Source organism: Lonchura striata, chromosome 5, assembly GCF_050655825.1.
Source record: "Lonchura striata isolate lonStrDom1 chromosome 5, ASM5065582v1, whole genome shotgun sequence".
Classification (NCBI taxonomy): domain Eukaryota; kingdom Metazoa; phylum Chordata; class Aves; order Passeriformes; family Estrildidae; genus Lonchura; species Lonchura striata.
The window spans coordinates 16,506,458-16,530,395 of NC_140707.1; the positions used below are offsets into that span (position 1 = coordinate 16,506,458).

At 40.8% G+C, this 23,938-nt stretch overlaps 1 protein-coding gene and 1 long non-coding RNA gene across 7 annotated transcripts in view; both read left to right on the forward strand.

The window, feature by feature from the left end:
- The first annotated feature begins 2,923 nt into the window (after positions 1-2,923).
- LOC146767255 (uncharacterized) lies at positions 2,924-7,091 on the forward strand. Its single transcript, XR_014955488.1, has 2 exons — positions 2,924-5,750; positions 6,847-7,091. It is a non-coding gene; the product is annotated as an uncharacterized LOC146767255 (long non-coding RNA).
- Positions 7,092-16,415: 9,324 nt separating this feature from the next.
- Positions 16,416-23,938, forward strand: part of GALNT18 (polypeptide N-acetylgalactosaminyltransferase 18) — a 244,246-nt gene continuing 236,723 nt past the window's right edge. For all 6 annotated transcript variants that reach the window (XR_014955486.1, XM_085579837.1, XM_085579838.1 and 3 more), the window contains exons 1-2: positions 16,416-16,629; positions 16,772-17,031. Coding sequence is in view for 5 of the 6 variants with exons in the window: in XM_085579837.1 (XP_085435963.1) it covers positions 16,803-17,031 (229 nt within the window). In the remaining variant the exon portion in view is untranslated. The remainder of the gene's footprint in view (positions 16,630-16,771; positions 17,032-23,938) is intronic.

The window sequence follows — 23,938 nt, forward strand, 5'->3', positions numbered from 1 at the left end:
TTTAACCTCCATCTGTGATCTCCTTCAGCTCTGCAAGATATTTATTTAGCAGGAAGAAAAAATATCAACTTTTGGTGCTGGCATCTAGCAAGACTTCAGTCAGACTTCTAGATTTCTCCTGCCAGTGACAGAGGTTACAATGTGACATTTGGGATAAACTCAGTGGTACTCCCACCTTATTAATTAAAATAGAGAGATAATTGTAGTTGCACAGTTTGAGATGTTTTCCCTGTTTTTATTATTTGTCTTCACTTTGCGTAGTATTTTATTTGTTCAATCTGATTTAGCTGCCTAATGAACTCATTAAAAGTTGTAAAACACTGCAGGAATTCTTAATGGTAATGGTGAGGAAAATGGACAGTGGGAATGAGAGAGAGGAGGACTTTGAGGGGAAATCCTCCTCCTCTTGAAGAACAACTAAAAACAGAATCTCTAAGCACTTTTTTTTTTTTTTTTTTTTTTGCAAATTCTAAAACTTTAGATTTTTGGTGTCAGGACTCTTATTTCTATAAAAAATTTCCTAACATTTAATAATACTACTGTAGCATATATTAATCTGGGGTATCATTCTTATAATCAGTGGAATACAGTCAAAGATTTATTTACGTAGGAAATAGTCAAATTGATGGTTCTTATATACATGAGGCTATAAAGCCTTCTATGCAGGTGATAGAAAACTTCACAGTTAACGTTAGAACTAAAAAAAGTATAAAATAAATTGTGACACCAGCTCCCCTTCCTTTCCCCAAAGATGAGCCCTTTTTGGTAACACAAGGCTCTGTGCAGGCAGTGGCTGAGGCTGGACCATGGGCAGGTCACTCACCCCTGTTCTTTGTGAGTGCTCTCAGATTGCTGCAGAATGCTTGGTGGTGCAATCTATTCCCTGTGATCTCTGTAATCCAGGATATTTCAGCTGCTGCTATTCCCAACCCTCCATGAAAGCTTGCAGTGGGGGAACACATCCACTGCCTAAATCCATTCAGGTTAACAGCTGCCAGCCTCACAAACTTACCCTCTTGGCTTGGGGTTCCACATTTTTTTGAAAACTATGTGTCTAAGTGGTATTCATGGGTTTTGTGTGTTTCCCCACTGCGCTATCAAGCTTCAGTGTCCCCTAAATTCTGGTTTAAAACCTGGGGAAGCTTTTCCCTATCATAGCAGGGCATCCCCAGTGGGGTAATAATTAGCATTGACTCCATGATTCCAGAAGGCTGAGCCATTGCTTTATCATAGTCTACTATACTTATTAAGAAAAATTCATTGCCCTTACAGACAGACCAGATTGGTCCTTGAATCCAAAACACCATCACCATTGGCCAACTGAGAAATCACCCTTTGGTAAACAAATCTCCATAACCCAGTCCACACGTGCACAACAACAGCTGCAGCAAGTGAAGATAAGAATTGTTTCTTATTCTTTTCTCTGATCTTCTCACAGCCTTCCCCAGGACAATGCCTGGAAAGTTGTGCCTGCTCTCTGTGGCCAGAGAGCAGTGGCCACATTGCCCTTTTGGTTTTATTTTTTTAATTTCTTACCTTATGGAGGAACACCTTCTGTCTTAGAGACCCCATGTGTGGATTGGAGTGATTGCCAGTCCCGGGCTCGGCACTGTCCTTTTCCTTGTGGCCGGCTCAGAGAGAATTCAATCTTAAATAAAATTTATATTTTTCATTTTTAATTTGGCTGGATCAATCTTTATCTATAACAGTAATATTCTCTAACAGGACAAGAACCAGATCTGATCTGGTATGAAAGATTCTCTCTTTTTAGTTCATTAAGATGGATAGGAATTATGTGATGTCTTATGTCTTGATTTAGGATATTTATTAAATCTGGCTTAAAGGTTGTAAGAAAATGTTTCAGTTCTTTTCTAAACGCTTAGGCTCTGAGCTACAGGAAAGTGTGGGAGTTTTTTCCCTTTCTGGCTGTGTGGCTTAGTTTTGTTTTTAAAAGCATGACAGATTTACTAGTTTCAAAAAGTCCTGTTAATATTCTACAGGGTTGTGAACAGACTTTTAGATTTTTTTTTTTCTAAATTAGTGCACAGATTATTTCTTTTTTACTGGAAGTGTGTATGGTTTTTGACTGGTTTATTTTTATTTCACTCTAAGAATATCAAGAATTTAGAAGTAACACAGTATTAGAAGTACCACATCATTAGAATGATTTCTGAGTTACAACAGTAATCAAATAATAGATTGATTTTTTTTCTTTGAATAAAAATTATTTTTCCCACAAAAAAGCCTTTCTGTGCAACAACTTGGAGGGAAGGGAAAACATATTTCATTTCTAGGCAAAGGCTTTAAAGTCAGATTAGAGACTAATGCTTTTCATCTTAGTTGAAAGAAATTAATATTTCTCAATGAGTTATTCTATTTATGTTGATGTTTCCCAAAGGTAACAGTTTTTAAGGAAATAATGTGATTATTTTAGTTATATTTGTGTCTCCACATTTTTTAAAAAATGATTTGTATAAATTGGTATTTTCTTTATGGTAGACATGAATTAGTTTGAAATATTTTCTGCTCCCTATTGTACAAATATTCTCTAGCCTTTGACCAACAATTGATGCTTTGTCTCTCTGTGACACTGATGGAGATAAAATTTGAATCTGTGAGCTAATAGAAGCTATTTGCTGCACATACCCTCACTGCAGCAAAGAAAGAATCTTTTCCTGCTGCTAGATCGGCGTGTGTTGCCTCATTTAAACAAAACAAAATAATGCAGCATTGCTGGGTTGTAGAGATATTCCTGTGCTCTTTTACTAGACACAGTGAAGTGGAAAACACACTTTAATGAAGGAAGCTGGTGGTGCTTTGCTTTTACTCCTCCTTTTGTGTTTGTCACAGCCATTAAGTTAATTTGCTTTAGGAAAATAACAAAACCAGCAAACACCTCCTCCCCCCCCCCACCCCCCCACCCCCCCCCAAATCAAGGGAAGTCATTCCCTACAGCTCTCAATAACAAAGAAAGGGAAAAAAGAAGTCCAGGAGGACTGTCTCACTTTTTAGAACAGTTTTCTTAGGGGCTTGGCATTTATTTTACCCTTGAAGGTTTAGGGACATTGAACTTTTCTGTTCAGCCCTTGTAAAAAGGACCTTGAAATGGAACTTTCAAGATGGTACATGATATCAGTTTGACTTTTCTGAAAAATAGAAGAAATCTAAGTTGCTAGGACAGTAAGACAATCATTTCCTATTTCACGAGTTCTTCTCTTTGCCAGAAACTGGCCATAAAACATGTTCCCAAACAGATGTTTTATTTCAAAACACCAAACTCACCTTATTGCTGTATGATGAGTGTTTCCAGTGCCATTTAATTATTAGAATGTGTCAGAGTGCACTTACAAGCATGAAAACTTCTACTGATAGAAATGGTAAATGATGAGCTTGTTCAGAATTTGCATAGCAAACAGGAGGTCCTGTTTAATGAAAATCCCAATGGAAATAACTCCCAAATTATGCCTACCTGTTTTTCCTATACCAAAATTTGCAACTGGAATTAGTACTGCTCTTAACAACTAGCAGCAGTGTTCTGCAGCCTGGCATGACTGAGTTCTGCAGATATTTCACAGAAATATTATTTGACTGATGAGTCATCCACAGAACACAGCATTGCATTGAAATAATGCTTGGAATGTGATAGATAAATCTAAGTTAAAACTGGTGCTTGAGCTGCAGGAAGAATTACATTTAAACATGTTTGGGGCTTCCCCCCCCCCCCCCCCCCAAGTCTTTTACAGCAAGAAGCAAAATAAATTAGTATCACCAGGAAATGAACATCAGATTAGATGTTTCTCTTTAGTCCTACCTGTGGTCCTTCCTTCCCCTTAGAGCAAAAACCAAAGCATAGAGTTGTATTTTGTGCCACAGGTGAACACTTAATACTAAATATATCATTTTCATTGTACCTTGTTTTTTTCCTTCGCATACAGGTTGCTTTCCTATCTTTTCCCAAAAACCTCCACCTTCAGTCTAGCCTTTCCTCATTAAGTTGTATTGCAAAAGGTTACAGTGTTGTTTTTGTGGGTTGCTTACCATACAAATCATTATGTGAATCCTGGTTCTGCATCATTTTATCCTGAGAGACTTCAGCTGAGAAGTCCAGATGCAGGAGGAGGACCTGCCAAAAACTGACATCAATTCTCAGAGTTAAAAACTTTGTTTCTGAAACATTTGCAGCAGAACTTTCTAACGCCCTGGTGAGAGACAGAATCTTGTTGAGGCAGACCCTGCAGGGGAAAGCGTGAGGCTGTTGTAAATAACATGAATTTCTGTTGCTAGAATAAATGTATTATTTACAATCTACAGAGAAACAGTGTCTGCTGCAATTCCCACACTTTACAGTCTATATTGCATGTTTTTATCAACAACTAGGTAGTTGTTGATGCACCATCTGAGTAACATTTAGTGAAATTTGTGTTTAGCGCAGCGTTGTTCATTGATGTCAGACTGCAGTTGCCTGAAGATGTGTGTGTGTGTCAGCTACACTACTCTGTAGATGGCTGAAGATTTCATCTCTCCTACTCCGAATGTTTTGGGCAAGAGGCCAGTGGAATGTAATCCTATAGAGGAAATTATCTAACAAAACCAAGGCCATAAAACTGGGTAGGTGAAAATGAGCAACTGAAATGTTCTGAGGAGGAGGCATGGTACAACATAATGAGATTGCACCTTACTCTTAAACCCATGTGGTTGTGTAACTTTTTTGAACTCTGTAGCTTCAATGGGATAAAATAGAACTCCTGAATATCTTTTATTAATGAAATTTCCATTGTAAAGCCACCCTGCAGCTGACTTTATCATTTAAATATGTGGTGTTTAGTATTTCAATAAGTAAGAATTCCAAAAGTTTTCTTGAGCTCACACATTCTGTTCTAGACTCCAGGACCCAGTCATGTTTTTAAAGAAGTTTTCTGTGGGACAGAAGAGACTGTTCCAGCAATTATAAAGCAAATAGCATAACAAACAGGAACGTAAACTGGAATATCTACATAGGGCAATTCAGCTCCACGTTTCCTTAGATGATCTTGAAGTTTTGCTGCCTGGTGGTTATTATTCTCTGAGTGAACATGCTGTGTGTTGAACTTAGAGAGACAAATAGAAATTCATGCCCTTTCCTGTCTTGAACTGTATAAAAGTAGGTTATTTTATTAAAAAAAAAAAAGAACATATTCCTTGGTGTGAAAGCTACTTAAGACCAAAAAAGGAATAAACAATTTGGTCTTTTTCTGGCATCTGGTATTGAAACTGGCAATGAACAAACGGATATCAGTAATGACCATGTGAGCCCCGTTTATTCTTGGACTTGACTGGAAAAGACAATGCAAGGAAGGGTGAAACCACTTGAGCACATTAAAAAAAGTTCTCCCTTGCATCCCTCCTGTCAAAAAAAAAAAGCTTTGGCATTCTTTTAATCTTGTCATGTGATCATTAGAGTGAAAGCTGTCGCCTAGTGAACTGCTGCTGTTCAAAAATGCATTTTGTAGCTTTTCTTTGGCCTAAAGAAGCTGTGAATTGGGTGTGTGTGTTGTGATGATAAAAAATCAAGCTGTAAATTAAGCTGTAAATGTTGCAGCTGGAGCCTAGACCTGGGTGTGTGTGAAGCCAGTTCCTAGACTGGAATTTTTCCAAATTATGTGTCTTTTTTCTACCTCCTTAGTGCGTGATTGGTCCTGCTGAAGATTAAAAAGCCAGAGCACACCATAGAAAAAAAAAATTGAAGGACTATGGGAGTCAACAGCAGAAGAGTATGTGCCTTTGGCTACCATGAACACCACAAGGAATGCTATTCTTTAGTAAGGAAAAGAGACAGGTTGGGATTTCATGGGAGATGTTAAAAACATTTTATTTTTTTTCCAAAAAAGCTTTTATATAAAAATTAATTTTATGTAAAAAAATATATTTCTTCTCAGAAGTTATAAAACCTGGACTTCTACCTGATTCAAGACACTCCCAGAAATTTGAGAATTCCAAATGGGGTGATCTCCACTTGCTAGTATCATACTGGTTTTTGAAGAAACTCTTGGCTCACATCCAAGGCTTCCTCTGAAGGCTTCCTTTTCTATTCCTGTGATAACTTCTATAAGCATCTCTATTTTGTAAATGAAAGTCTTTTGGAAGTAGGAATATGTTGGTGCATGAGTGCTGGTGTGGAGCTCCCATGCAAACCCATGAATCTCTGCCTCCCATCTCATGTGGAGCAGTGAAAGATTATTGCTATTTGACACAATATTTGACACAGAAGCTTGGTAAGTTCAAAAGAGAAAAAGACACAGTTTTATTCAAGCACCTGGTATTTACAGAATTTCAAAGGTGACTGTGCATTGGAGGATGGAATAACCACCTCTCCAACCACACCGGTCCAAAGATCAATCAATCATTTCTCTCCACCCACAGAGAAATATGTAAACTATTCAATTTATATATGAAATTGTGTGGGAACTCTGACTCTCAAATATGTAAACATTATCAGAAGGCTAAAGAAGTTTTATGAGAACTTTAAAACTTTCAAAAGAGCTATAAAAGATAACTAAACACTTTTAAAAATCAGGGCAACCAAAGATCGTGGCAATGTCTGGAAAACCTGAGCTTTACTGAACTTTAAGACTCTTAAAAGCTACAAATAATGGCAGGAAAAACTACTAGGACTCCATTGCCTAATGTTGTGTGTAACATAGATAATTCATGCCTGTAGGACAATATGTATGTAATGTTTCATATTATTAAGAAAGCTTAAGGGTTGGCACTGGGGGCTTTGCCACACATATGTTGAAACTGTCTCTGGTAAGACCTCATTTACAAGTTAATACACATTCCCTGACCAGAGATGGGTTCTTTCTCAAGGGGATCCAGGAACTCCCAAGCAATGACGACAATGTCCCAAGATTGGAATCACTGGAACCACCCAAAGGATACATCTTAGTGCTGGTTCCTGTAACTCCATCAAGGATGTACATCGCTTCCCAGACACCAGATTGTTCAACTCAGCATAGAGAAAAGAGACTTTATGAATATGTGGGACTTGGAATGGAAAGAAAAGGCTGATCACAGAAATCCCGGTCTTGAGTAAAATAAAACATATAAAAATCGCTTGCGCAGGATGGTCAGACCTGTGTCTCACCCAGAACTGTCCCAGGTTCGGCACTGTCCTTTTCTTTGTGGCTGGCTTAGATAGATTTCAATTGCTAAAGAAAATCAATTTTTATTTTTTAATTCGGCTGGATTAATTTTTATCTATAACACTTTGCATCTGCTCTCCCTTGTCTTGCCCACCTGGCAGAAGTCTGGCACTGACATGTCAGCAGCAAAGGAGGCTGTGCCATTGAGTGTTCCTCAACCTTTAGGACATTCAGAGGGACTCCTCTCCTGATTCTTTCTATCTGTCCATTAAAGAAGAACACAGCAGCTCAGGAAAGACCTGCTGGTTCATGTCGCAGACATTTGGTACAAGAAATAGAGTGGGGAAAAACGTTGAGGCTGGAAAGTAGAAGATGATTTGTTCTGGAAGACCTTTTCAGGAAGCAGAGCCATTCCTTTGAAGATGCACTTGGAGCAGCACATGCAAGGCACTTCTAGGCTGGCGTGTCTGTGGCAGCAGGACAATCTGCAGGCCACCTCCAGTCCTAGAGCCCTCAAAGCAGAGGAGAATGGAACTCCAAAATGACAGAAATTCCGTGTTAGTTCTACGATGTTATACGTGCAGAGAGAGAATGAGCACATGTGAATGAGCTGAGTCACTTCTTAAAAAAATTTTTAGGTGTGGAACATACACAGCTCCACACACTTTGTATCTTCCAGAGATAAATAATTTACGCAGAAGTGCACCAAATAGAGGAGTATTACCAGATCCCAGGGATATTCGTATCTGGAGTTGGGATTTAGATTCCAATAATTTTGAGCCAAGACCTTGGAACTGGAGCTCAGTGAAGTGTGGCCCTGGCTGAGGCTGTCCAGCACTGGCAGTGATGTGCCTAGTGCTTGTGGCAGCAACTGCTGGAACAAGTGTTGCTGGCACAGGAGAAACCCTGAGCTGGACACAGAGACCAGTAGGAAGGGTAGAGCTGCCCAAGGCTGGGGCTGTTTTCAGGACATCCTCTGCTTGAGGCACTGAGCCAGGCTATGGAGTCTGGGAAACTGTAGGAAGAGAGGCTGAGGGCACTTGGTCTGTTCAGCTGGAGGAGAGGAAACTGAGAGGAGACCTCACTGTATGTTTAAGTTTTTCTTAAATTCTGTAGCAACTTAAGGCCAAACTAATCCACAAAACCATGAGGTAAAGGGGCATAATCCGTTGGATGCCAGGTGCTCACTAAATTGCTCTATCGCTCCCTTTCCCAATGGGACTGGGGAGAGAGTAAGAAGAAGGAAAACCAGCAGGGTGAGATAAGGTAGTTTTTTTAGAGAAAGAAAGCAATAAGCAAGAATCTATGTGTGCATCAACTAACGGAGAAAAGGCCAATCCCTCCTTCCCATTGGCAATGATGTTTGGACCCTTCCCAGGAGTTAGGGCCCCAGCATGCAGAATGGTTTCTCCGGGAGGCAAAGGGTGAGGAACCACGAATGCCCCCTCTTCCTCCTCTCTCCCAGAGTTTATATATCTGAGCTGAAGTCATATGGTGTGGAATACCCCTTTGGCATTATAATTTGGGTCAGCACTGTTTGGCAGTAGCCAAAACACTGGTCTGTTACCAACACCTGTCCAGCTACTACTGCAAAGCACAGCACTGAGGGCTGTAAGCTTTACCTCACTCAGACCCAGCACAAGGGGTTATATTAATCCAAACTGTCAGCATTACAAAACCATTCCTCTGCAGTTCATCGGGGAGCTCTGCAGCAGGGCACAGGTGTTTTGTTAGACATTCTTGGAGCAGTGTGATATATTCCAGGCCAAACCAAATAAAACCTTCAATCTCCTCTCGCACCGTGAGAGCTGTTAAAATACCAAGGTGGACTGGAAGCTTTCTTGCTGTGGAGTCAGTTTTGTTTAAAAATGGCAGAAGGGCTTTCTTCTGTGTTCCAGGGTGATGGTGTTGCTTGTGGTTTTTATGCAGCAAACAGATCAGAGAAAAGATAACTTCTGGATGTCACCAAATCCTTTAAAAACCAACCAAACAAAAACGCATCCAAAGCCTTTTCACTTACATAAGAAAAATAGTTAATTACTAACATACTCTAGGTATTCTAAGGTGAATTGTTAATTTGCTTAAGCTGTGGCTGCAGTATCTGATGAAAGGTGTCATACAGAAAATCATTCCAGCAGTCTCAAATTGTAGAAACTCATGTTTCAGCTAAATTACGTATTTGGATGTAAATTTAGCAAAAGAGCATTAACAGAGGCTTTTGTGCATTTACTCTAACCACTGGCTGAAGGACAGCTGGCCTAATCTCATCTTTAAAGTGATCTGGATAATGTTGATTGGGAAATGGAAGAGTTAAACCACTTAAATTGATTTCACCACCACTGTCCTTCAATGGTGTCTGTCCTACCTTACATTAAACCAGTAAAGAAGAATCATGCAATTTTTTATAATTCCTGGTTGAACAACAAACTGAACCTACAGAAGTAATTAATTCTTTCTAATCATCAATTTGAATTAAGAAGGACAATTACTTTCATGTTCCATTTTTTCTGATCTCTATTTTGAATTTACAGTCACTTCTGAGGCTCTACCTTTCTAATCCTCAGTAGTGGTTTCATTAACTCCCTTTACTCTGCCATAATGCTCTTGAATACTTCAGTGTCAATTCCTTTGAAACAGTATGAAGATCCAAGCCTTCAGCAAAGAAAGAATTTGGAAGAAATAAACACACCCTGTCTTGCAGGAATGGGAGGAAAGGGATTATTGAAGATTCTTAGCCTTCTTTTAAAGAATTTCTGTCTAGAAAAGTAATTATCGAATGAGGAATTGAAGGAAGTCGCTTTCCACCTATTTACAGATTTTTTCTTTTTTGAGACATCAGAGAAGATGGATAATGATGACAGTTGCTGCTGGATTTAATTGATACTTGGGCTGCAAATCCTTCCTAAGGGTTTGTTCTCCATTATGCTTATGGAGAAGCTCCATTCATGCATTAAAAACTGATTAAGACAGAAAGGACAAAGAATAGGAAGAAATCACAAGTTTCCAAAGAGAAGACAGTCACGATCTGCATTGTTCAGCATATGTAGATGTGATCAGACAAGCATGTAAATGGTGAGGGTACCACAGCCTTAGTAACTTCTAAAGCCAGCTGCAAAAAGGTGGAAGAAGACACGACCCCAAATGACAAGCTGATGAAACAGCAAAATTACAAAAATTAATTGAAGTATGGAGTTCCTGTCATGTGGGAAGAGGCTGCATATATAAGACTCACATCTAAGCCATCTAAGAAAGGGGTCTGTGATAAGCCTGCACAATATGTTCATGTTTCTCTGGACTATGAGAAAGTACCAGTTCAGAACTTTGTGAATTTGTGACTGCTTGCACAGCTAGTGTAAGCAATCACTTGCAACCACTGACACAGACAGCCTTTAAGCCATTAAATTTGTTGAAGCTTTTCCAGGCAAAGCCTGGCAGGAGGACTATTCTTGTCCCTCAATATTCAGAGCCTGACAGTATTTGGAAATAGGATATTTGGCTGCCTCATTTCTTGTTTGATGTAGTACAGTAATTTGTATTACAGTAGTTAAAGATAGAAATAAAACAGCATTGAGGAATTGTTTGAGAAAGCCAAGATTTCAAGATTTAATCTGAATATAGAAAGATTCAGAAATTGAGTGGGCTGCAATCTCTGGAAATCTGTTTCAAATGTTTCCAAAGTTTAAAACCCCAAAATGAAGAGACTTAAAGTTGCTTAGGGATAAGGTTGTCATTGGAGGTGTAAGGTATAGACAGATGACAGCTTTGAGGAGAACAGAACATAATGCTTCTCTGAGAAACTGTAGACATGCCACTCACAAAGGACCATATGTTACATTTTTACTCCTGCTGTAGAATTGCTGGTCACACATGAGTCACTTGAGATGGATTAACTGATAGTTTTGAGGCAAAAAAGGGTGCAGTGTAATGCTGCCAGAAAAAACTAAATCACACCAGTGCATAAAGGCAGCTAACACAGCAGCATAGCAGAGATCAATTACAGTATGAAGTGATTTTTGATGGTTTTGATAGAAAAACATTTTGGAAAGACAAATTCATGGATGACACTAAGTTGGGCAGGAGTGTTGATCTGCTGGGGGGAGGAAGGGCCTGCAGAGGGGTCTGGACAGGCTGCAGGGATGGGCTGAAGCCAATGGTGTGAGATTCAACAAGTCCAAGGGGACAGCAGCTGTCCCCTTGTACTGGGCACTGCTGTGTCCTGGTCTGGGCCCCTCAGTTCTGGAAGGAGATTGAGGGGCTTGATGGGGTCCAGAGAAGGGCTGTTACCCTGATTCTTAAGATTTTCTAAAACCTTCTGAGTTTACATTCTGTTAGAGAACTTTCTCACACAATTTCTGTAAACAACCTATTGTTTTGCATTCCTTCATAGAGGCAGAGAAACTTGATGTGCTGGTAGTTTGTCCAATGTCATTGGAGAGGTGGCACCTTCACCCTGCAATCCACTGTCACCTTTGAAAAAGTATAAATGCTGGAGTCAGAAAATAAACTTCCTCTTTTTCACCTTTGCAATAGCAGTGGCTCGCGCTGTGCTTTCACGTGTCCTAGAGTGACAAAGGGCAATGGAGCTTAATTAAAGGTTATTTAATTAAAGGTTATTAATTAAAGGTTCTGGAGGGTAAAAGCCCTGTGAGAAGCAGTTGAGGGAGGTGGGGGCATTCAGCCTGGAGAAAAGAGGCTCAGGGGAGACCCGACCCCTCTCTGAGCTGCCTGACAGGAGGCTGGGGCGAGGTAGTGATCAGCCTCTCCTCCCAGGCTACCGGTGACAGGGTGGACATCAGGAGGAATTTCTTCACAGAAAGGGTGATTAGATTGTGGAAGAGGCTGCCCAGGGATGTGATGGAATCCCTTTTCCTGCAGATGTTCAGGAAAGAGCTGGGCATGGCACTTGGTGCTATGGCCTGTTTGACACGGTGCTGTTCAGTCAAAGGCTGGAACAGACGATCTCAAAGGTCTTTCCCAATCTCAGAGCTCCTGTGATTCATGGATGGTAGTATGCCACGGGATGTCTCTGGGCTCAACTAATTCACTCTCCTCCTCCAGAGGCTGCAGTGGCCATGTGGAGCTGACTTTTGCTGTAGTTGGTGCTTTGCTGAGCAGTAAAGCAGTGAAAAATGAGGAGTCCTGCATGACCTTAATGAGCTGATGATTGCTAAAAATGTTACAAAAGGTAATGTGTAACAGAACTAGTGTAAGCATAAATGTAGTGATTTTTTAATGAGGAATGGAAAAGATGATGGGAAATAATAATAAAGGGACAGAGCAGATATGGACCCAAAGAAGGCAAGAGATAAACAAAGAAAAATGCCAGAGGAATAAGGATGATAACAAGGAAAAATAGGTTTTTTTTTTCTCTTGTCTTCCTCCATCCTACTTTTCATTCATTCATTCATTCATTCATTCATTCATTCATTCATTCATTCATCCATTCATTCAGCTTTTTTCTTCCTTTCTTTTTGGTTTGCATTCAGTTCCTATTCATTATCTTACAACATCCACTTACCAAATCCCTTACTCCAAAGCCCAGCTCCAGAAAAGGCAAAGGCATCTTTGCAATTCCTGCATATGTCTTTTTTAATAGAAGTTTAAGATCAGTTTAAAATTAGTGTTAGTGATGACTAGGGACAATAGACTGCAAAGATCATCAGATCACTTCCCTGGGGACTGAACACCTGACCTTTATCTTCAAAATAGAAAAAGCTTCCTCTTTTGAGGAGCTGAAGCCCCAGTTTTATATTTTGAATTGTTGGAAAGATCTCCTCTGCAGAAGGGGTAATCTCTGCTTGAGATGTGCAGGTCTTGATTTGTGTGTGCAGGCTCAGACATCAGAGCTTCCAAAAAAATTACCTTCTCAGAGGTAATTTCTTAATTTTTTTTTAGACTTTTTTTAGACTTTCCTAAATTTATTTAGTCATCTCTCTCCACAATGTAAAATACTGTGTTGCTTAGTGACTGTCTTTGGAATTTTTTATCACCTCTCCAAACAAAAGATGTGATAATCATGGGTGAGAGGGAAGAAATAATAGAAGAAAAGCTCCTCAGACTAGATAATAAGGAAGATTATATCTCCACAACCTAATAGGATTTCAGCTAAGAATCTGAATAGAATGTGATAAAAATAAAATTTAAAAGCTAAGCTTTTGCACTGATTTCTAACAAAGTGTAAGAAACTTGTTCTTATATAATGGGTTAAATATTTTTGTTTCTGATGTTTCAAACACAATCTTACACATAAAAATGCTTTAACTCGCATCAAAATGCTGCAGTAAAAATACAGTTCTTAAACATTTCACTGTAATGCTAAGAAATACTAACTGGATTACTTATAGGTCACTTTACAGCTGCCACCTACCTTGCATTATTTACTAGATTGTGAGGTTAATTTTTCCTCAGCATCATTTGAAATGGAGCCCCATTACAGCACCATGGGGAAATCCACATTAAAGCCTGTAATACATACCTGTTTAAGAAATGTGAAATAATTACATGAAATAATTTTCATACCATGACATAGCACAGCAGTATCAGGACAAGGATAAAACCATAATAACCTGCACAGTAGATTGTACTGCCTCAAGCTTAAATACCTGAAGCAGAAAACACCATTTTCATTTAAGCGAAAATATTTCATAGACCTTGTGTTCCCCTACAATTTAAATGTTCAAAAAATAAACATTTCAAGGTTTTACCACCTAATTTTCTCTATGACTATAATATGAGGCTGGCAGCATTTCTATTCTCCTATTGTTCCTTTTCCAGTTTTTGTTCACATTCAATTATTAAAGTGGACTGCTTATGTATTTATGTAATATGTCACGCAAAGGGGTCTCATCTGGATTGTAATACTAAACAATAAATCAAAACTACAAAACCAACCAATTTCTAAATGGCTCACACTTAAGTACCTCCAATTTTATGGAAACCCATAAAAGAAGACTTTTAAAGAGACCTGTCTAGAATATTATTACCAGAGGCATGAAAGCAAGCACTTTTTTTTGTGTGTATCAAAGCAACTGGAGGTTTTGTTATGAAGGCAGTTTTAAGAGTAGCTTCAGTAAAATCAAGGCTCAAGTTAGGAGAGAGGAGTGCAGCTTTGGCAGTAGGAGAATGTGGTTATAAATGAAAATATATTTTAAACATGATCAGAGAGCTGATGGGAACAAAAGGCTAAAGAACTATTAATAGTTACTGTAGGTTAATCAATTATCTACTGTTGTAAGCAACCTATTAAGACTGTGAGACACATTGTCCATCTTTTTCCAAATGTTTGTATCGCTTATGGATGTGCTTACAGTCATTAGTAACAAGTATTGTTCCTATTTGTTTATAAAAGCAGTTAGTGCTCTGTTTTTTATATATTTCCATGACAATTATGACTTATTAATGCATGTTACTCATCCTTTACCTGGACTGATTTCAGATAAGTTGTGCTTTAAATTGAGAAGTCCCAGGCTAAGCCCTGGATTCTGCTTAAATTGCTGAAGAATTCATAGTTTGTGACTGCAGGCAGGGTTTACAAAGATTAAAGGAAGTCTAGGTAACACTATTATTAAAGGCTTCAGCCATAGCACACAGTTGCTACCAGAAGCAAAGCTGTAACACTGAAGTGTTACACAAAGGGAGGAAAATAAATGATGGTGTAGACAAACAATTATTGCAGACCAAGTGGATTAACTGATTTACAGGGTGGAACTGTTTTAATCTATTCTGTCAGTGTTTTGTCTTTTACAAAGCTTGAACTTCTTCATTGATTGCTTTGTCCTGCAAACTTCCCTGTATTATTGAAAATATTTTTCCTTACAATGGAAATATTGTATTCTCATTCAAATACCTTGTGTTATATATTCTAATTTCCAAGGGAGTTCCATTGGGCTCATCTCTTCTAGTGTTACCACAGGGGAAGTACTTTTAAACTGGCCAAAAATTCAGTTAGTTTTCAGAGAGGCTCAGCAGACTGAGGGGGCAGTTTGTTTTTTCAGCTTTGTTGGCAGAGTTGACTGCAGCTTCTGTTGGTGCTGGTTTGTATGTGTCTGAGTACTCGTCATTTTACTGTTTCTATGGAGTATCAACTGATGGAAAGGAAGAAGTCATTCTGCCTTTTGGCAGGACCGTTGTCTGCCTTCTCTCTTGAATACTGAGTCTTGCTTGCAATGTCTTTAAAAATAACAACCCGTAGACCCAAGACAAATAATCTACTTTTATTTCTCTTAAGATGTTGCAATGTACATTGGAGCTGTTGAAGGGTTTGAACACTCACATGTTTATGCTTCAGCATAGTAAGTCCTGATACCTAGCTGGGCTTTCTGCACACTGGCAAACCCTATGACTGTGACTACAGAGTGCAGTCAATCTACAACATTTGAAATTCTTGCTTTCCTTGGATAAGTATTTAAGATAATTTTAGAATGTTAATTAACACGTGCCTCATTGTTTCTAATGCTGGATATGCTGGTTACATTTCTGACTTGAGACTATCAAAAGAAAATGATCTCATATAGTACAGAAGTCCCTATTTAATAGGAACAGAAAAGATTAATCATGCGCCTTCTCTCAAATCCATGAGATTTCATACTGGGAGGAATCCGCCTTTTTAATGTGTTTTCAAAAATGATGTAAAATGTGAGGTGAAGAAAGGAAAGCAGCGCGGGTATGCTGAACTAAATTGTGAGTTGCTGATCCTGCCCCTGATACTGAAGCTAATTCTGGACGTTCTCGGGTAGAGCGCGTCCCTAGGGAGGTGGGGGAGGCGAAGAACGGATGGATACAGGGCTCGCCGCTGCGGATGCGAGCGAGTATTGGTATTCTTGGGTATTCTCAGCCCAACCTCGGCGGGGAGCGGGCACGCCAAGAGGCTCGAAGCCAAACACATCGCAGCGGTGGCGAGGCACGTCTCCGCTTTCAGCCCTCCGGCAAATGGACGCCTCCGGGTGCGAGCGGCGGCACCGCCGCTCCGGCACCGCTGGCTGCTCCCTCTGCTTCTCCAGGCTGGACATCCTTGGCTGCCAGCCTCGGGCACGGCAGAGAGGGAAGCAGGCAGGCAGCGAGGGAGGCGTGGGGCTGCCCCCATCGCCGCTCCGGGAGCAGGTGGGTCCTGGAGCATCCCCGCCCCGCATCCCGCCCCGCATCCCGCCCCGCATCCCGCCCCGCATCCCGCCCCGCATCCCGCCCCGCATCCCGCCCCGCATCCCGCGCAGCCGCTGCCATTGGCGCCGGGCGCTGTCAGTCCCGGCGAGCCCCGCTCCCGGCAGGCTGCTCCCGGCGCTGGGAGCCGCGGCGGCCGCTCGGGATGGGAAGCGGCGGCGGAGGCAGCGAAGTTTGCCGGGCTCGGGCGCGGCGCTGCCCGTGATGCCCGGGGCGGGGGGCGGCGCCTGAAGCGGCGGGCGCGCCTCGCTGGCGGCTCTCGGCGCTGCCATCGCAAACTTTCGGCTCTTTTCGTGTACTCCGAGCCAGGATTCTAATTATCAGCCCTCCCCGCCCCCACCTCTCCTTCTAGGTAGGCGGCAAGTGGTTTTCGTTTTGTGGATTAGATCACTTTTTGCATGGAAATTTACTGACTTCGGAGTGGTCTCCGCTTCGGGGAATGGGGGGAAAGGATTTCTATTAATTGCGGCTTATTTTTGTTTTCTGGATCACAGGATTTCTGGAGCTATATGGAGGGATCTCAGGATGGTGTGCACCAGGAAAACCAAAACTTTAGTGTCCACTTGCGTGATTTTGAGTGGAATGACTAACATCGTCTGCCTGCTGTATGTGGGCTGGGTCACCAACTACATTGCCAGTGTTTATGTGAAAGTGCAGGAGCCGATCTCAGAAAAAAAGTTAGAGGAAGGGGACACTTTAAGGATTATAGAAAGGCTGGACCATTTGGAAAATGTCATCAAGCAGCACATCCAAGGTACCACCTCATCCCCGCTTGCTCGCCTTCCTCTCCCCTCTCCGTGTGCAGCTCCATCCCTCCCGCTGTGTGTGTGCGTCTGTCGTGTCTGTCGTGTCTGTCGTGTCTGTCGTGTCTGTCGTGTCTGTCGTGTCTGTCGTGACTGGTGGAGCCACGGCCAGCTCGGCAGAGCCGGGGCTGTGCGGGATCGCCGGAGGAGCCCTCCCGGAGCCGGGTCCCTGCGGGAGCCGCCCCCACCTGGGAGCCCGGCCCGGGGCTGGAGCGAACCCCGGCTCCCTCCCTGCCTGGGCATTCCCCAAGTAGGGGTCCGTGGGGAGGGCTCGGAGCCAAGACCCGCTTCCCATCTTGCTGTTTTCGTGGTTTTTTGTGTTTTTTTTTTTTTTTTTTTTTTTAATATTTCTATTTGTTATTTTTTCAAAATGGTTTGCCGCTAGTGGAATTCTTGTTCTCCTCCCCATTTAAGCCTGACTCTGCTAATCCGTGCTTAGTCTCTGTGTTGCTTGGGATGATGAAGGTTTTCCCTCAGTGCCGGGAGCCTCTTGGGATTATAACTGGAGCGATCTCTCTTTATTGGAATGCCTTTTAATCTGATTGCCTTTTCATGGATGCCCTGGGAGAAGGGTTGAAGTGGGGAGGCACTGGGAGAGCATATCATTATTTTCTGTGAGTTTGGGATTTTACATGAGGAATCTTTAGTGTCTTCCTTTATACTTTCATCAGCTGCATGGCATCATACCATGCACTCTCTCAGCCTGCCAAGTGTGGATGGTAAAGAGGCTTGGGGGTAGTGAGAACCTGTACAGAATCTAGAGGAACCATCTTTCTCTACTTCTGCATAACCTCCACCAAATATTCAAACCCCAATTCTAGTCTTTCCTAAACCTGAAGAAGAAGGGTAGACCATGTGATGAAGGATACCTATCACCAGTGCAAAAAAATCTTGCTCACTTCCAAGTAGCTTTGACCAACTGGTTTTCTGTGAATATGAAGCAAATGGAGCGAGCAGAGTGGGTAGCACAGTTTGTGTTGGGCCTCCCTGCTTGTCAATACACATAACTTTGTAGTGCTATTAAAGCCCAGCTACTTTGCTTTGACTTGTGTTAATATCTTGCTAAATATGTCATATCATCATTCATTTGGCATATGCACTCATTTCTCAGATAGTCTTGTCATCTTGCTCAAAGGAGCAAAATGCTGATTTTTATAATTTTTTTTCCCCCTTCTCTGGTGAATGATTATGGCAGCTTCTTCAAGTTTTAAGTTCTATCATAAGGTCCTTAAGATTTTCTTGATTTCTGAAAAGGATTTTTAAAAGGAAATGTATTCCTAGGAAATGTCTGTGTGCCAGTGGAGTGCACTGTGGAAGCATTTATGAAGGCAGGGATTTTCCAAAAGGCTCTGGCTAAGAGTGAGATACACAAAGTCAATTGATTTCCCTTATGAGGCTGGAGCATAACTCCTTCAGGTTTGTTGGTGTGAAACTCAAACAGCCTTGTTTGTTTTCAAAGAAACTAACCGTATTTGTGCCTTTGCTCACTAGTTCTTGGAGTAGCAGAGAAAAGGTTGACTTCAATCAGGGGAGAGTATAGCATGGATTAGAGCATAAGCTTTTTTTTGGTGACTATCCATAAGCCAAACCAGATTTTTTTTTTCCTCAAATAATGCTTCTTTTAAAGTTGGAGAGGGTCTTTCAAAATTAACTAAGTGAACAGTTTGGTGATAACTACTAAAATATTAGCGCATTAAAATAAAAGCTTTACAAGCTTCTCATGCCTTATTGAAACTACTTAGTCTTTAAGATAAATAAATGAATAAAATAAAAATCACAGATCCTAGCTCAAATTGGATTTTCTGTACTTTTATTTGCCAAATAATTATAACTGGGGTTCTCACAGGAATTCCTGTGGCAGATACTGCAGAATAGGGTGTTATTTTAATCAGATTTTGTTTGGAACTGTGAGATGCTGTGAATTTTGGGTCATGGTGCAAAGCTCAATGAAGTTATTGAAAGAAATATCCCAAGCTTGACTGGGTTTGATTTGAACCTGAAGGCTAGCTTTAAGGAATTATATGTTTGAGAGTTGTTGCCAGAAATTGATTGAACCAGCTGCTGTAATGGTTCTAGACATGGTTATAAGGGTTATCTGTAGTTTACTGTTAAACTTTTCCTTTTTACTGTTAAACTTTTTCTTTTTTGTGTTGGACAGAGGTCTCAATAGCTCACATGTTGTGCAATGATGAACAGGTATGAAATTAGCACAGGTAATTGAATTACATTCCATAGGATATCCTGCAAATGCCAGAGAGCTTTAGCTGCTGCATTTTGCACACGAGGTTACACTAATATTTCATTTTAATTTGCTTTCTGTCTGTTTGATTAGATGCCATCTGGGAATTCCTTTAGCATATAAATTGCATATAAATTTTGTAATATTTCATCAAGCGTCCTGGAAATGAGAAGAAATAAGATGTGCCTTCATATAAACCCCTTTTTAAAGTCTTTATTTTAAAAAGACATTTTCATGGCAAGAAAAGTATCAGACTGAAAAGAGATTTCCAGATAACAGAGGTTCAGAGAGAATCAAAGCTGGTGTGCTTAGCTTTGGAAAGAATGGTATGGACAGGGAAATCCCAGGCCACAGGAAGAAGCTCGTGGAGCTAAAGCTCCATGCTGAAACTTGAGCTGGCTGAAACCTGGGAATCCTGAGTTGCTGGCTCAGACACAGCTCACAAGATTGTTTTGCTCAAGTGACTTTGCAGGATTTTCTGTGGTATGGTGGTGTTCATTACATCTGAATGCTCCACAAACAAGGAGATTCTCTTCCCCACCCCAGCCCAGATCTTCAGTAGGAGGCATATGCTCCATGCTAGCAGGCAGCCCACTGAGAGAAACCTTCAGTTCCCACCTCCTTTGGGTGGTGATTTTTTTTGAAATTAATTGTGTGTATGTGTTTATGTGTATGAAAGAAACTGAGGAAAGGATCAGATGGGTGTCTTGATGCAAAATGCAGCCCTTTTCATGCTTGACAGAGGTGTGTGGCACGTGGACTGTGTAGAAAGTACAGAAAGAGGGCTGAGAAAGTACACTTTAGAGGGCTGAGGTTAACAAGTGTTAAATGGGATAGAAAAACTGTGTTCTGTTGAGTTCACGAACACCAAAGTGGCTCAAGAAACCCCAGACACTCTCAGGTTATTAAAATCAATATGAGAGTGCTTCAGACCGATCACAACATATCTTTCATCTTAATAATGCATCATGCATTGGCTCTGACACCAAAAACTCACCCTAAATCATATGTGCACTTGGAAGATCAGGGGAGTGGGTGGTATGCTCTTAATCTGATGCTTAGTTTGTATCAGTGACAAAGTGAAAAACACCAGCCAAAAGGCAGAAATGTGTTCTTTTCTACAGCCTCGCTTTAGGCCATCCATAGTTCATAGCTTAATTTTCCTTGAAAAACTAAGCTATGATTAAACTCGTATCACTTAAAACAGCACTGCACATTATCCTGTCTGTCTTATTACTCAATGTCATTTTAGTATTTTTCAGACTCCCTAGTTTTAATCAGATGATGATTTTGTTGCAGAATTATCTTAAAATATTATAGACTGTAAAGTCGGTGACATGAACTTGCTTCTTTGCCCTCGCCCATTCTTCCTCCCAACCCCTTGGACCTAAACAGATTTACTAAAGAGTTCAGACATGGGCTAGATCTAAATTGAAGTTTAACACACAGTTGATTTCTGGACTAGCTGGAATTTTAGTTAAGATTTATGGATGGTTATTAAAATGTCTGTGTCTTAGTAGGACTTTGGTCTGTGTCTTAGTAGGACTTTGGTCCTCCATCCTTGCAAGCTGCTGCAGCTGTTCTTGACAGTGGAATATCAGGCACTGTGTGGACTTGGGAAAATCTGTGAAAGGGCTGTTTACATTATCTTTCATTCTGCTGCTTAGAATGATTTGCTTGTGGATTTACTTGAGTTAATATTAGCTATCCCATGGTTGGGTATCTGATCACTGTCTGTGGTCAGCTGGGTGAGGGAGAGGTTTCCAGTGTGGGATTCACTCAGTCCCTGTGTCAGGTTTTAGGGTAAAATTATTTGCTCTCAGAAACTGCATATTTTGAGCTTGGGAACTAGGTCAACCCACAGTCTTAATTTTAGCCTGGGAAAGATTTGAGTAAGTAAATGTCTTGTTTCTTATCTACCCTTTATTTCTTGATCTCAAGCGCAAAGAAGAATGGCTTCTGTCTTTTGCAGCCTGACTAACTCTAGCTGGGCTCCATAAAGTCAGCTCACCAGGATTCAAATGGCCACTCCACCATGTCTCTTACTCCTGGGGTACTTTCCTTTTGTGAATAATAAATGGCTAAATCCCCTCAGCTTATCTCCCTCAAGCTCAAAAGCAATTAGGCATGTTGATCACTCATTGCAGCATATTTATTCTACTGGGAAACAAATGAGCACCAGACAGCAGCCCTGGGAATCCTCAGCTCTTACTCCACTGCAGAGGGCTCTGTGTTCCTTGTGTCTGTGTAAACACAGAAATCTGCTGTCCCAGTGCAGCTAATTGCAATGGGAGCAACTACTGGCATATGTAAGAGAGACAGGATTAATCCCTTTATTTTTTCTCTTTAGACTGTGACTTCTCAAGTCATTCTAGATGGCTGCATGTCAGTGCAGATTAATTGGGATTTAACTTTCATGTTCTTCCATGCTTAGGGATGAGTGCACAAAAGAAACCTTAATAGAGTTATTTCAACTGGAAGACTTAATTTGCTGTAAATTTTCAAGCAGCACTGGAGGTGTAGGTATTTCAAGGACAATTTAATGGAGTCTTAATGTTGTTGATTCTGTTGTCTACACCTTAATAGTATATTATTACTATTATCAAAATTAACTTTTTTGTGCTTTGAATATCTTTAGCTCCCTTCTAGTTATATTCTTGCCAGTTCTTCCACTGAAGATTTATGTCAGTGGGGTTAGGATGCAGTGGGAAAAACTGAGGAGTGCTTATTAAGGTAACTGAATTTCATTGCTAGATATTGAATGATTCTGTTTTCTTCAGAACGAGGTTTCTTTTTTAAAACTTATTTTCCATTTTCCTGACTGTCATCTAGATTGCTCTGTTTCTTCAGGTTTATACAATGGGAATGGCATGGCAGATTTGAGATTGTTTCTTTTGACAGAAACAAGGAAAGTTTTATTTGGCCACAGAGTGAGAGTGAATGATAGCTTTGTAGTTGGGAAGGGAATTCACCTGGATTCTGTTTCCTTCAATCATGACAATTTCTGTAGTTCACCTGAAGGAAGTCTTCAACAGAAGGCTGAAACAATTAATCAGGAGCAGAGCTGTGACTTCCATGCCCTCCACAAATTCCCTTATTGCTCAGCTAGAAAAGTTGGCCTTTTTCTCTGAAAAAGATAATTTTTGTTGACATTTGTTATCTCTGCATAGTGGCACAGGCTTTTGTGGAAGGAGGAGGGTTTTTGGTGCAGCGTTTGAGCAGAGGATGTTGGGCTGAGCAGGGATGGAGAGGTGTTGTGCTTCAGGCTCTGCACTCCGTGCTTCCTTTGTGCCACTCTGGTGTCACTTTGGGCTGTGTTGCCCAGGTTGGCACAGGCAGCCTGTAGCAGGGCAGGGCTTCCAGCTGAGCTCTTTCCTGCCAGCTTCTTATGCCCACTTCAGAACTAATTGTATGGCCAGAATAGAGGTAAATACAAATGTTTCTCTATGAAAAGAAGCATAAAGCAAGACCTACACACAGCTGTTGGGAATTGTGTGTCATGTGGGAGGTCAGCTTGGTGCTGGAGTCTCACTCTCTCATGACATCACATAAGGCATTTTTTGCCTGTCTCCACCTAACATTGCTCTCCTGCCTGTGACAAGACACAGAAGCAGTTTACTTTAATTCTGCCTTCAACAGGAAGGTCTTGTCATCAATGTTACACTGTGAAAGTGTGGGATAAGCTGATGTTACCTATCTGAATGTTAGAGACATGATGTGTAAAGAAGATCTATGGTGATTTTAAAAAGCAAATATTGGGGTCAAATCTTGAGGCAGCAGTAGCAGTTGTGAAGATGGCTTAGCTGCCTCCTGAGGGTGATGGAGGATCCTTTTTTTGTCTTTGGAACAGCCCAGGAACTTGATTATACATTATGGAATGTGGAAAGTGTCACAGTGGGACATGAATCCTCTGTAACTGGTTAATGGCTGTCCTCATTACATGCAGCCATAAGCTTATGCTGTCAGCCACACTTGGCATGGTGATTGGAGACTGGGCTCTGTGGTGTCTTGGGATTATCCCTGAGTCCAGAGCAGTGAGATGATGTACTGGTCCACAATTAACAAAATTAATGAAGTTTAATTTCTGACTAATGCAGAAGTGACAACTAACTTCATATTGTGAAAACTAACTTCATTCCTCTGAGGCAAATCCCTTTTTATTCATCTGCTATATTATTTTCCATTTAATTATCTCCAGAAGTATCTTTCTGTGCTGCTCCTGGCCTTGCAGTGCTAGCTCTATAGCCTCTTTAGAAACTTCTGGGCTCCTTCCTTTTAGGAACTTGATAAAGAGCTCACTAACCAGCTGCTGGATTAGTGTGAACAGATACTCTGCATAGACACTGAAATTCTCAGGTACATGAAGCTTAATGCTTTGACTTCATGGTGTTGTTATATATACCTAAATCTATTCTACAGTTGTGCAATGCAGATGTATGCTCTGTGAAACAACATTTGTTTCTGTTTTCTACACATTTTTTTCTCTGCTCAATTGGTGTTTTGTACTTAAGGTTCTGTTTTTAACATGCTATCCTCAGTTTTCTGAGGGAAATGCAGAGATGTTTAGGAGCTGAAATGGATGGTTGTTATTACAGTTCTCCAGCGTCTCCTTTGCTTGG